Raw genomic sequence first — 13,034 nt, forward strand, 5'->3', positions numbered from 1 at the left:
TCTCTGTCATAACAGAAGAAATACACCCACAGTTGGAACTTATGTGTTTCTCTGTCATAACAGAAGAAATACACCCACAGTTGGAACTTATGTGTTTCTCTGTCCTAACAGAAGAAATACACCCATAGTTGGAACTTATGTGTTTCTCTGTCATAACAGAAGAAATACACCCATAGTTGGAACTTATGTGTTTCTCTGTCATAACAGAAGAAATACACCCATAGTTGGAACTTATGTGTTTCTCTGTCCTAACAGAAGAAATACACCCATAGTTGGAACTTATGTGTTTCTCTGTCATAACAGAAGAAATACACCCACAGTTGGAACTTATGTGTTTCTCTGTCCTAACAGAAGAAATACACCCATAGTTGGAACTTATGTGTTTCTCTGTCATAACAGAAGAAATACACCCATAGTTGGAACTTATTGGTTTTCTCTGTCATAACAGAAGAAATACACCCACAGTTGGAACTTATGTGTTTCTCTGTCCTAACAGAAGAAATACACCCATAGTTGGAACTTATGTGTTTCTCTGTCCTAACAGAAGAAATACACCCATAGTTGGAACTTATGTGTTTCTCTGTCCTAACAGAAGAAATACACCCATAGTTGGAACTTATGTGTTTCTCTGTCCTAACAGAAGAAATACACCCATAGTTGGAACTTATGTGTTTCTCTGTCATAAGAGAAGAAATACACCCATAGTTGGAACTTATGTTTTTCTCTGTACTAACAGAAGAAATACACCCATAGTTGGAACTTATGTGTTTCTCTGTCCTAACAGAAGAAATACACCCATAGTTGGAACTTATGTGTTTCTCTGTCCTAACAGAAGAAATACACCCACAGTTGGAACTTATGTGTTTCTCTGTCCTAACAGAAGAAATACACCCATAGTTGGAACTTATGTGTTTCTCTGTCATAACAGAAGAAATACACCCATAGTTGGAACTTATGTGTTTCTCTGTCATAACAGAAGAAATACACCCACAGTTGGAACTTATGTGTTTCTCTGTCCTAACAGAAGAAATACACCCATAGTTGGAACTTATGTGTTTCTCAGTCCTAACAGAAGAAATACACCCATAGTTGGAACTTATGTGTTTCTCTGTCCTAACAGAAGAAATACACCCATAGTTGGAACTTATGTGTTTCTCTGTCCTAACAGAAGAAATACACCCATAGTTGGAACTTATGTGTTTCTCTGTCATAACAGAAGAAATACACCCATAGTTGGAACTGATGTGTTTCTCTGTCCTAACAGAAGAAATACACCCATAGTTTGAACTTATGTGTTTCTCTGTTATAACAGAAGAAATACACCCATAGTTGGAATTTATGTGTTTCTCTGCCCTAACAGAAGAAATACACCCATAGTTGGAACTTATGTGTTTCTCTGTCCTAACAGAAAAAATACACCCATAGTTGGAACTTATGTGTTTCTCTGTCCTAACAGAAGAAATACACCCATAGTTGGAACTTATGTGTTTCTCTGTCCTAACAGAAGAAATACACCCACAGTTGGAACTTATGTGTTTCTCTGTCCTAACAGAAGAAATACACCCATAGTTGGAACTTATGTGTTTCTCTGTCATAAGAGAAGAAATACACCCATAGTTGGAACTTATGTGTTTCTCTGTCCTAACAGAAGAAATACACCCATAGTTGGAACTTATGTGTTTCTCTGTCCTAACAGAAGAAATACACCCATAGTTGGAACTTATGTGTTTCTCTGTCCTAACAGAAGAAATACACCCATAGTTGGAACTTATGTGTTTCTCTGTCATAACAGAAGAAATACACCCACAGTTGGAACTTATGTGTTTCTCTGTCCTAATAGAAGAAATACACCCATAGTTGGAACTTATGAGTTTCTCTGTCATAACAGAAGAAATACACCCATAGTTGGAACTTATGTGTTTCTCTGTCCTAACAGAAGAAATACACCCATAGTTGGAACTTATGTGTTTCTCTGTCATAACAGAAGAAATACACCCACAGTTGGAACTTATGTGTTTCTCTGTCATAACAGAAGAAATACACCCACAGTTGGAACTTATGTGTTTCTCTGTCCTAACAGAAGAAATACACCCATAGTTGGAACTTATGTGTTTCTCTGTCATAACAGAAGAAATACACCCATAGTTGGAACTTATGTGTTTCTCTGTCATAACAGAAGAAATACACCCATAGTTGGAACTTATGTGTTTCTCTGTCCTAACAGAAGAAATACACCCATAGTTGGAACTTATGTGTTTCTCTGTCATAACAGAAGAAATACACCCACAGTTGGAACTTATGTGTTTCTCTGTCCTAACAGAAGAAATACACCCATAGTTGGAACTTATGTGTTTCTCTGTCATAACAGAAGAAATACACCCATAGTTGGAACTTATTGGTTTTCTCTGTCATAACAGAAGAAATACACCCACAGTTGGAACTTATGTGTTTCTCTGTCCTAACAGAAGAAATACACCCATAGTTGGAACTTATGTGTTTCTCTGTCCTAACAGAAGAAATACACCCATAGTTGGAACTTATGTGTTTCTCTGTCCTAACAGAAGAAATACACCCATAGTTGGAACTTATGTGTTTCTCTGTCCTAACAGAAGAAATACACCCATAGTTGAAACTTATGTGTATACCTTGCGTATGTTGCCAACGATTGCTTTATAAATGGTCGACCAAAAAGATATCAAAGTAGATTTTGGTATTTATTTCTCTGCAGCCATTGTTCCTTATATGTTATGTGTTTTATAAGCATCGCACTAGTGTAAAGAAGAAAAATATGTTTTATTTCCGTTTATGTAACCCTTTTTTAGCAACGTAAATAAATTTTTGAAAAGTACAAGTAGGATAAAAATAATTCGGTTATTGAAAATAATGGCATTGGACCCAGTATTATTTTAGTGTTTAATATAGGATATAAATGTAAGAATAGATTTGTAATGTTTTAAAATGCATGGTTTTAGAAGACATGCCCTACCTTTTATTGGAGGACAAAAACATATTTATGTATTTAAAAAAAATCATCAAATGTATTATTTTTTCGTATGAAACTGAAACATTGTAAGGAAGTGTAAGTTTTATCATTATAAATATATTAATTTAAATTAATAGTCAATTAAATAAAGTTTTTTGCAGTAAACTAAACGCAATTTATATCTTTGTCTTGGAGCAAATTCAGAAGTTCATCAATATAATCGCAAATCATACTGATTCGCCAATAAACACGCCCAGGTAATAGCCCAAATAAAGAACCGACACATATTATGTATACTATTAAATATAAAGCGGTTATTAATGAGCGAGACTGAGAGGGCTTCTAACTAGGAAAATGGCTTCTTTTTTCATTTTTTCTTTATATTACTAAGCCAAAAAGAATCCACCAGAAGATATCACACACACAGGATTAAATATATAATTGTTGAAATACGAAACTAAAAATATAATCTTAGGTACAAGGTAGATGAGATTTTAATTAAATTCCAGGTAATTTACGGTCATTCTGACTATATTTTTCTATTGAACACAACTAGTTTAATACTAGTAAATTAAACTTAATATACATTTGTATTTCGAACTGTTTTCCATTCATTTCGTTATTGCCGTCTTTTTCTATTGCTATCATTTATTAAAATTCTGATTCTTACAACAATTAGTTTAATGTTGCTTTAGTAGTGCAAAATAAATCTATAATATGATTCTGTTGCTTATGTTTAATTCAACCCGTCTTTCTTCTAGCTTGCGAGGATAGAATTAAAAGATGTCATGAATTCACCACCGCCGTTTGCACGGATTATCCTCGCTGGTCTCATGATTTCTGCCCGGAGTATTGTGGATTGTGCTTTAGTAAGTTTCATTAGTATTTCTTAATTTTTCCTTTGATTTGTTCAGTAACGCATGCAAGAGTACTCATTTTTAATGTTTTGAAATCTCTAATATCGCTTACATTTCTTTTGTTACCGACAATGCTATAAAGGTCAAAACTATGTCGTCTTAGATCTACGTATTTTGAGTTTTTTTTCAGATTTTCCGTCACATCTCTCGCTTTCCCGGCATAGATTTTCCGTCACGGGATAGTGCTGTCCATTGCTCATATTGGAAACCGTAATCTCTGAGATCTCGCTTTAGCAAATCTTTAAATCTGAGACGCGGACAACTAACAGGCCGAGTGCCCTCTTTCAAAACACAATGTAATACATTGTAAAGTAGGCGTTCACATGACATTCGGTTTACATGATCTGCCACCGAAGTTTCATCCTCAAGAAAAGTGCATCCGAATCTGTCCGTCTGAAGAGCTCTTCGTTTTTTATTCTGTCCTCCCATGACAGACCAATGATTGATCGGAGACATCTTTTATAAAAGACACTAACCCTGGACTGTTGAGGATGATATGTAGACCACGTCTCAGCCCCAAAGAGAAGATGCTTATTCTTCCAAACGCGCTGCGTGAGCCTCCCAAATCTGGTAGAAGCTAGATCAAGTCGCGTGCTTAGTTCGGGATCAAGAGTAATGTTTTTGGCGACGGTCGCACCAAGGTATTTGAATTCAACGACATTCTCTAAGGTTATATTATCTATTGTAAAATTAACACTCTCTGATGATTGGAAGAGAATGACGGTTTTCTTAAGACTGAGTGTTAGTCCGAAATGTCTACATGAGTTTGAGAAAGAATCTAGAAATCGTTGAAGATCCTCCGGCGAAGATATTCAAATAGCATCATCATCAGCGTAGATGAGTTCACAGACTACTAGTTCCTGAACTCTCAACGTGACTTTGTATCGTGAGAGGATAAAGAAATTTCCATCGTCACAATCGAGGATCAAATACCTCACAGATTTATCGACATAAAACCACATTGCGATTCAGAATACACAGTTTCGGCAATTTTCTGTAGACGTTAGAGGAGCTGAAGAATCATCAATTTCCCAGTTACACTGAGAAGTGAGATGCCACAGGAATTGTTTCAATCCCCTCTTGAACCTTTGTTTTTGAAAAGTGTCATAATTTTTGCATCCTTGAAATCTTGGGAAACAGTTTTGTAGGGCCAGCAGCTGAGCATAAACCGATGGATGTGTTCGGTAAGAACTCTGAGCCTGCAACTTTATTACTTTGGTTATCTCTTGGGTGGTTGTTTCTTCGTTTAGTTCATTAATGGTTGGGAAAGGATTGATTGACTGAATCACCTGGTGATACAAGTCAGTATCGATCTAATTTCTCAAAATAATACATGATTGTCGTACCGTCTTTAATGATTGCTGGGAGGGTCCTCATGCAGACTTTTCTTTCCAGAAATACATTTCTCGACTTGCTCCTGCATCACGGGCTGTTTCAATTGCAGAGCAAAGAGAATCCCAATACTCCTTCAGAAACGTTTTAGTGATCCTTTGAACTTCAGCACAGCATTTCCTGTGGCCTTCTTTACATTTCCGAGTTAGTCGAAATTTATGGGAGAGAAAGGCATGTCTTTTTTTCTTTTAGAACTGGCTGGATGGTCGAAAGTGAGGCAGAAAACCAATCTTGGTTTCTCCTGGCCTGCCTCCCCAAAACATCAGCAGCACAGTCTTGGATTGATTTCTTCATTGTAGTTCAGTACTATTTTGGACCGGTCACCTTGTCTGTGGCTATTTTCAACTTTTCAGACAAGTTCTTGCAGAACTCATCGAATTTGGATGGAATGTTGGTTGGAGACGTCAATCTTAAGAGATTTAAGAACTTTCATATGGTAGAGTTTTGGCTGAAGCACTATTCGAGACACAACTATGCTGTAATCTGTGTCACACTCTGCACTGTGGTATGCTCGTGTATTATGTGCCTCAAACTTGTTATTTTAGTTATGACGAATTCAAGTTGATGTCAGTGGGATTATCTTGAATGACACCTTATGAAAAAAAGTTACCTGGGAATAGCCTGTTTGTGATGATTTGGTTGTTTCTGTAGCAGAGCTTAAGAAGGCGCTGCCCATCTTTATTTATCCTTCCAACTCCAAACTTTCCAAGGTATTGTGGCCATCTTGTTTAATCAGCCCCGACCCGGGCATTCATATCCTTAAGCGACATTGTGCATTCTTTCTCCAAGCATGTTCTTTGCTTTTCCTCTAATTGTTCATAGAAGACATCTTTCACTTTCGGCATCAAGAGTTGGCGCGTAGGCAGATAAGACGAGAACACTACTCTGTTTTGTGTTGAGCCTCAGATGGGAGAGACTGTCAGATGTTGCTGATGGAGTCTGAATGCTCAGAATGAGACTATTCCTCACAGCAAACCCAGTGTCGTACATTCTTACTTCTTCCGGTCTACCAAACCAGTAAAATGTATAATTTTCCGCTTTGATGGTGCCACTTACAGAGAGCCTCGTTTCTTGCAGTGCTGCAATATCAATACTACGCTTGAACAATTCTCGATCAACTACGGAATTTTTTTCTATCATCTTCAAGGTCAGAATCATTACTGGTCTTCATTCCAGTGGTCATTGTCCGGACATTCCATGTAGCAAAGGTAAGCTTACATTTCTTGGGCGAATTACTGAACGCTGCGCCCTGCACACCCATGCAGGTAGCGTGTAATGAAGTGATAGCACCTACTTAGTCAGGAGCTGTCTGACTTCAGCGGGCGGTAGCTGATCGTGAGACTAAAGAGTCTCTTCCACTGTTAAGTGCAGTCCCTAGCGCCTGGTTATATCACCCATTAGTCATAGCTTATAACCAATAACTACTGTAATCCTGTTTGCTTCAACAGTCATGACTGTGAAGTACCTGGCTCTGCTGAGTAGACGCGATGTTGTTGATCATGGTTTGGATCTCTGCCATGACTGTTTAGCTTGCTTGTCTGGTTCTTGCATTGACCAAGCGCTTCTCTCGCTCGAACTCTCCCTCTATCAGAAGAAAGGCTATGCCAGTACGTCTGAAAGAGAGAACAGGTGCAGCGACTGCCACAAAATAAATCTATGATGATCGCAAGTGCCTTAATAGGGGGACCACTCCATTTGGTAGCTGGCTGTTTTCTGCCTAGGGAGCTCATCCGCCTTTTAGTATTACACAAAAGAGACCATTCACTCTTGAGAGGTCCAGCGCAGCGCCAGGTGCGAGGCCGGTATTAGTGAAAAGGACAACATTGCTGGCACGTCATGACATAGGTAATACCGGGTTACATGGTACCGGTAGCAGAGGTGGAACTCCTGACCTGACATGTGTATATGTGTATATATATATATATATATATATATATATATATATGTATAAATATATATATATATATATATATATATATATATATATAGCTAGAGACTATCACAAATACTATTCGTTTAAACCTTCATAAAAATATTTCATGCTTAAAAGTGGAATTTCCGTTTTTCGATGCAAGTGTGCCATTATTTTGTAGACATTTTCTGAAAACAAACAAATTAACGTATTATATAAAAAATATATTACGCATATACTTTCTACCTATGTCAAATCGCGCCTATATTTTACGCATGTGAACCAACTTATGTTTGTTAAGGAATAGAGAGAGGGAAAGAGAGAGAGAGGGAGGGGAAGAGTGGAGTTATAGTGTAGACACGTTGCCCGGAAGTTAAGATCAGCTGATGGGATTGCGTGCGAGTCATGTGATCAGGTTAGCTGAATCTTTGAGATTTGATTTGGACTCAGAAGACAACGGACGGCTTCCCGTTGTCTCCTCCTCTTCACTGGGGGGGAACGAACGCTGACATGTGTAAAAGAAGAACCCACACAGGCCGATTTCACTTTCCAACTTCTGCAGGACATCTGGGAAAAGTGAAATAAACTATAGAACTAATTCCCTGTTCTTGGAGTGATTGAATCTTCATCCAAAAACAGGTATCAAGTCTCCCTCCAGGACGCGAATTTTCAGATGGTCCAACATCGAAGAAGCAGAGGTAGGTTCTGAAAATACATGTCACTCAGCGTCAGGGAGCAATTGGAGTTCCCCTGACGTGGCGTAAGCGGCAGTAGAGAAAATTACAGAAAAGGCCATAATAAAAGTCACTCGGATAAGTAAAAGGTGATATTTTTTTCAGAAAACCCCAAGTGTTGGGTGACGTGGACAAATTTAGTTCCCATCGATTGTTATTTAGTGTTGAATTTTTGTTTTTGAAGGATTGTCTGAAAATTTTAAGTGACTCGTTTTTTTTTTGTTTTTGGAAACGACTATGTATTTTAATTGTAAATGTCTATGTATTTTTTTGTAAACAACTGTGATTTAAAATTGTTTTAATTATTTTTGAGATTCTGTGGTCAAAGATTATGTAAGCTGACCTCAAAATTTGCTGACGTGGACAATTTTGGGTTTCCACGAATCTATGTTTTGTTATTTGTAACTTTTTATTTGTGAGATGAGACTTTGTGAATGATTATAAGAATTTTTTTTTTAATTTATATTTTCATGCGATGTTTTCTCACAGCAGAATTGTGCAGGTTTTTTCTTGTTCGTGGACATGTATTTTTTTTTTCGCAGAATGGAGGAGGAGTGAATTCTTGCCTTGTGGGATTTATTGAGATAATGATTAATTTATAAGTAAGAGCATGTTATTAATTAATCAATAATGATAGTAATAATAATGATAAAATGTTAAAAAAGAGAAAGAAATAAGATTTAAGCAGTGTACGAAAAAAAGACACACTACTTGGTTGAATAAGGGGTCAACTAGTTCTTAAGTTTGGAAGAGTAAAAGGTTCAGTCGATATTTATTCTAATTTTCGAAATGGTGGTAGAATTTTTTTTTTTGTCGTTTTTTTCGTGGGATTTTTCTCCGGATGCGTAATTCGGCGGGAGACATAGGAAAATGCTCTCGTAATGTTATAAGAAAAATCTTTTATCTCGTATGAGTCATGTGCTTGTGGAAACGCGTTATAGCGTGTCGAGAGATATAGTGATCTCTGCATGATCCTAAGATGCGAGATGGAGGCCATGGGGTCACAGAGAATTGTTGACCTTCTAGGGTGCAAGAATTCGCGCCACATGGTATTATCTGTAGATGTAATTTTATTCATTTAAATTATGATTTATTGAATAATGGTATGACAGTTCCTTTGCCAGTGGGGTGAGCTTAGGATTCCCTTAGAAAAATTGGGTAGTAAAAAAATGTATGTCTTCATCATACATTTTTATAAATAATGGTGGAAGGAATGTTAAGGAATAGAGAGAGAGAGAGAGAGAGAGAGAGAGAGAAAGAGAGAGAGAGAGAGGGGGAGGGGAAGAGTGGAGTTATAGTGTAGACACGTTGGCCGGAAGTTAAGATCAGCTGATTGGATTGCGTGCGAGTCATGTGATCAGGTTAGCTGAATCTTTGAGATTTGATTTGGACTCAGAAGACAACGGACGGCTTCCCGTTGTCTCCATCTCTTCACTGGGGGGGGGGGGCGAACACTGACATGTGTAGAAGAAGAACCCACACAGGCCGATTTCACTTTTCACCTACTGCAGGACATCTGGGAAAAGTGAAATAAACTATAGAACTAATTCCCTGTTCTTGGAGTGATTGAATCTTCATCCAAAAACAGGTATCAAGTCTCCCTCCAGGACGAGAAATTTTCAGATGGTCCAACATCGAAGAAACAGAGGTAGGTTCTGAAAATACATGTCACTCACACACGATTCCCTTTATGATACAACATAAATATATAATATAACACTTCATCTTTTCTAATCCGTTATTAGAGATGACGCAACAAGCACTCAACCCTTTATTATAGAGCAACAATATAACAATGTTCAAACATTTGCGAAATATTGTCTATCGTGTTGTTATTAATGTGTTGTATATAATGACGCTGTGCTTTAAAAAATAGACTAATATTTTTGTATACAATATGATGATATACCTTTATTTTACATATTGCAACTGATACGTATGATGTCAAAAGTGCGCAACAGATGTTGGCGCGAGGCGAAATCTCAGATTGTCTAGCTAGTTGCACTTTACCTATTCAAAATTCCATGCGGTTAAATGACATGTATAAACACCTACAGGTGCTGAAACTTTCATACTTTATCTGAAATATCACATCCGCTGCACAATTTGGTCATGTCTCGTTTGGCATATCTGCTGTCCAACCCTCTGTCTTCTTTCATATTTGTAGAGTTTTGTTATAAAGCGAATATATTTGTTGTCTTATTTATGAAACCGATCTTTTCTTTGTCGTAATCACAGAACACATCACCTCATCATAAAAACTAACTCATTGCGTTGTATCGTCAGGTTTATATAATTGTGTCTATGTATATGTATGTTTAGTGTATAAGGTATAAATGTTTCTGTAGACGATGCTCCTGCATTTTTAAGTGGTTACAATTATGGGGACAGTTACTGTTCTTTGTACATGGGGTGTTTGTAATTGTCGATCTGTTACGTGTATATTTAATAGTCTTTGTATGTGTACGTGGATGTTTTCACATACTCACGACAATAACAAACAGAACAATAAACAGACAGTCTTAAACAATGACGAATAACACCTTGTCTGCTTGAAACCCGACAAGTAACATTCATTGTCTCCCTCTCCTCGGGAACAGGCAGCTAAAATAAATGCATCTTCTTCAGAATAAAACACCCAAAATACTGAGTTATCATTTCCAGATCTTTATTTAAAATGTTCCACGGCACGGAGTTTGTAAATCATAATCTTCTCCCTTACATCTTCCTTAGTTGGTTCGTAGATGTTTCCATCTAACCACATAAACAACTCGTGTCCGCTAACTAACCCAGTGGCTAACTAACTATCGACTCTCCCGTTACAGACTAAATTCTAATTCTGGTTTCTCCAGGATTACGTGTCTCTTACGCCAGCGGGTCAATCCTGTTTGTCACGTAAACCATATCATTGTTTACTAAAGCAGATTTTCTTCTTTTAATAACATTTTCAATCACCATTTTCCAGTTAAATATTTAATATAAATATTTTAACTGAGATTCTTTTCTTTGAAAGTATTTCTCGGAACATTTTAAACAAAATAATTAAACAATTAATCTTATTAATCGTTCTGACCATTGACACTTCTCGCTGCAACATAACACAGATACTACGCTAAGATCATAGGCAAATAGTTGCCACATAACAATAGAAATACAAGGAAATAATCGTGTATTTATGGTATTATTCAGACTACTGTTCGCGACTTGGATGCTATTCTCACAACGTTTCGGTCAACATATTTTTCAGGTATATCTTGTCGATTTCGACTATCTGGAGGAAATCTAAGAAATAACAATTTATGGACAGCAATAAACATCTAACAATGATGAACAACCTTAGAAAACTTATTCAGAAATACAACTATCCAGAGAGCATCTGAAAAAATCTGGATGAAGGTCTTTTCTGAATGAAAATCAAATAATATTTTTATGTGTCAGCAAGATAGTATTCAGGAGTTAGTTCACTCTCTTAAAGCATCCACTGCTAGCAAAGACAGTACGGAAAACAGTCATGACTACGAACTATGTATATGCAATTCCATGTGAGGAAAAATATAGAAAGGTGAGACATGTAGCCCCACAAAAGAAAAGGTTAAAATAATATATATATATATATATATATATATATATATATATATATATATATATAGTAAGTTATAAAATATATCTGGCGATTAAGCTACACAGAATATTCCGCGTTTCCTCCACGCTAGGATTCATCAGGCTTATGCGGTCATTTTTTCAAATGCTCTCTGGATAGTTGTATTTCTGAATAACTTTTCTAAGATTGTTCATCATTGTAAGATGTTTATTGCTGTCCATACAAGGTTATTTTTTAGATTTCCTCCATCGGCCTGAAGAATCCTAGCGTGGATGAAAGGCGGAATATTCTGTGTAACTTAATCGCCATATATATTTTATAACTTACTACCTAGCTTTACATACGTATTTAGCACTGTTGAAGTAAATACTTAAAGTTTACGCATAAATCTATACTTTCGTATATTAATTTTAGTTAGTAAACGAAGTATATATATATATATATATATATATATATATATATATATATATATATATATATATATATATATATATATATATATATGAATAATAATAAGAACAGAGATGCAAAGTGGAATTTTACAAAACGTTTTTATTGTTCGGTAGAATACTCCGAGCTGGGTGCTCCTTAGCCCGCGGGCTTTCAAAGGATGCTATTTCTTCTCATCAGATGAAAAAGATGTTAGCGAAATAAACAGAAAGTCACGTTAAAAGTTTTAACATTTCTATGTATTTTCTGGTTACTGCATAGGTTAAAACTTAAAGTTTTATGATTTGCGGTCACAAAACTTTTAACAAAACTTAAGAAAAAAATATGTAAAACAGTTCATATGGACAGTTCGTTCAGAGTTCAATGTTATAATAAGAATAACTAATCGTATTAAAAGAAGTCCGGCGTAATGGAGGTTAAAAATCTGCTTCTCCCCCCCTCTCTCTCTCTCTATATATATATATATATATATAGCTCATCAGTGCGCCTAGACGAGCAACTACCTCAAGCCTGGATCGAAACCCTATTGTCCAAACGATAATTATGACCACATAGGGAGGTGACATGAAAGTCATTTTATGGAATAACACTAGAAGAACAATTAAGAGAAATACGACTTTAATGTTGGGCGACGATAACCTCCTAAGCAAAGAAAAAAAATAAAATGTAATACAATATGTGAACCATTAATTAATAGATTTGAATTCAATAAAAGATGTAAAACATCTTTTTAATAAAAATAAAAGTATATATATATATATATATATATATATATATATATATATATGAGAGAGAGATAGGGGGAGATAAAGAGAGAGAAAAAGAGAAAGTGATATGCAGTAATACGTTATATACAATGATAAGCGACGAAAGTTCATATCAAAATCAATAAAACGATTAAGGCTCCAAAAAGTTATAGTATTATCATTAGAAAGGGCGTGTGACATGACGAAGAAAGTACGAAATATTTGTCAGTTCTAATTGATCGCTTGCTTCAGGTTAAAATTATAATCCTCAGTGCGGGCGATATTAACAATAAAATTGC

The 13,034-nt window shown here is 36.1% G+C and overlaps 1 protein-coding gene across 1 annotated transcript in view; it reads left to right on the forward strand.

Moving 5' to 3' along the window:
* The window catches only part of LOC145284968 (uncharacterized), a 421,732-nt gene that overhangs the window by 223,326 nt on the left and 185,372 nt on the right, over positions 1 to 13,034 (forward strand). The window contains exon 15 of the mRNA XM_080134072.1: positions 3,745 to 3,852. Coding sequence (XP_079990198.1) covers positions 3,745 to 3,852 — 108 coding nt within the window. The remainder of the gene's footprint in view (positions 1 to 3,744; positions 3,853 to 13,034) is intronic.

Source organism: Euprymna scolopes, chromosome 9, assembly GCF_053919585.1.
Source record: "Euprymna scolopes isolate OS-2025 chromosome 9, ASM5391958v1, whole genome shotgun sequence".
Classification (NCBI taxonomy): Eukaryota; Metazoa; Mollusca; class Cephalopoda; order Sepiida; family Sepiolidae; genus Euprymna; species Euprymna scolopes.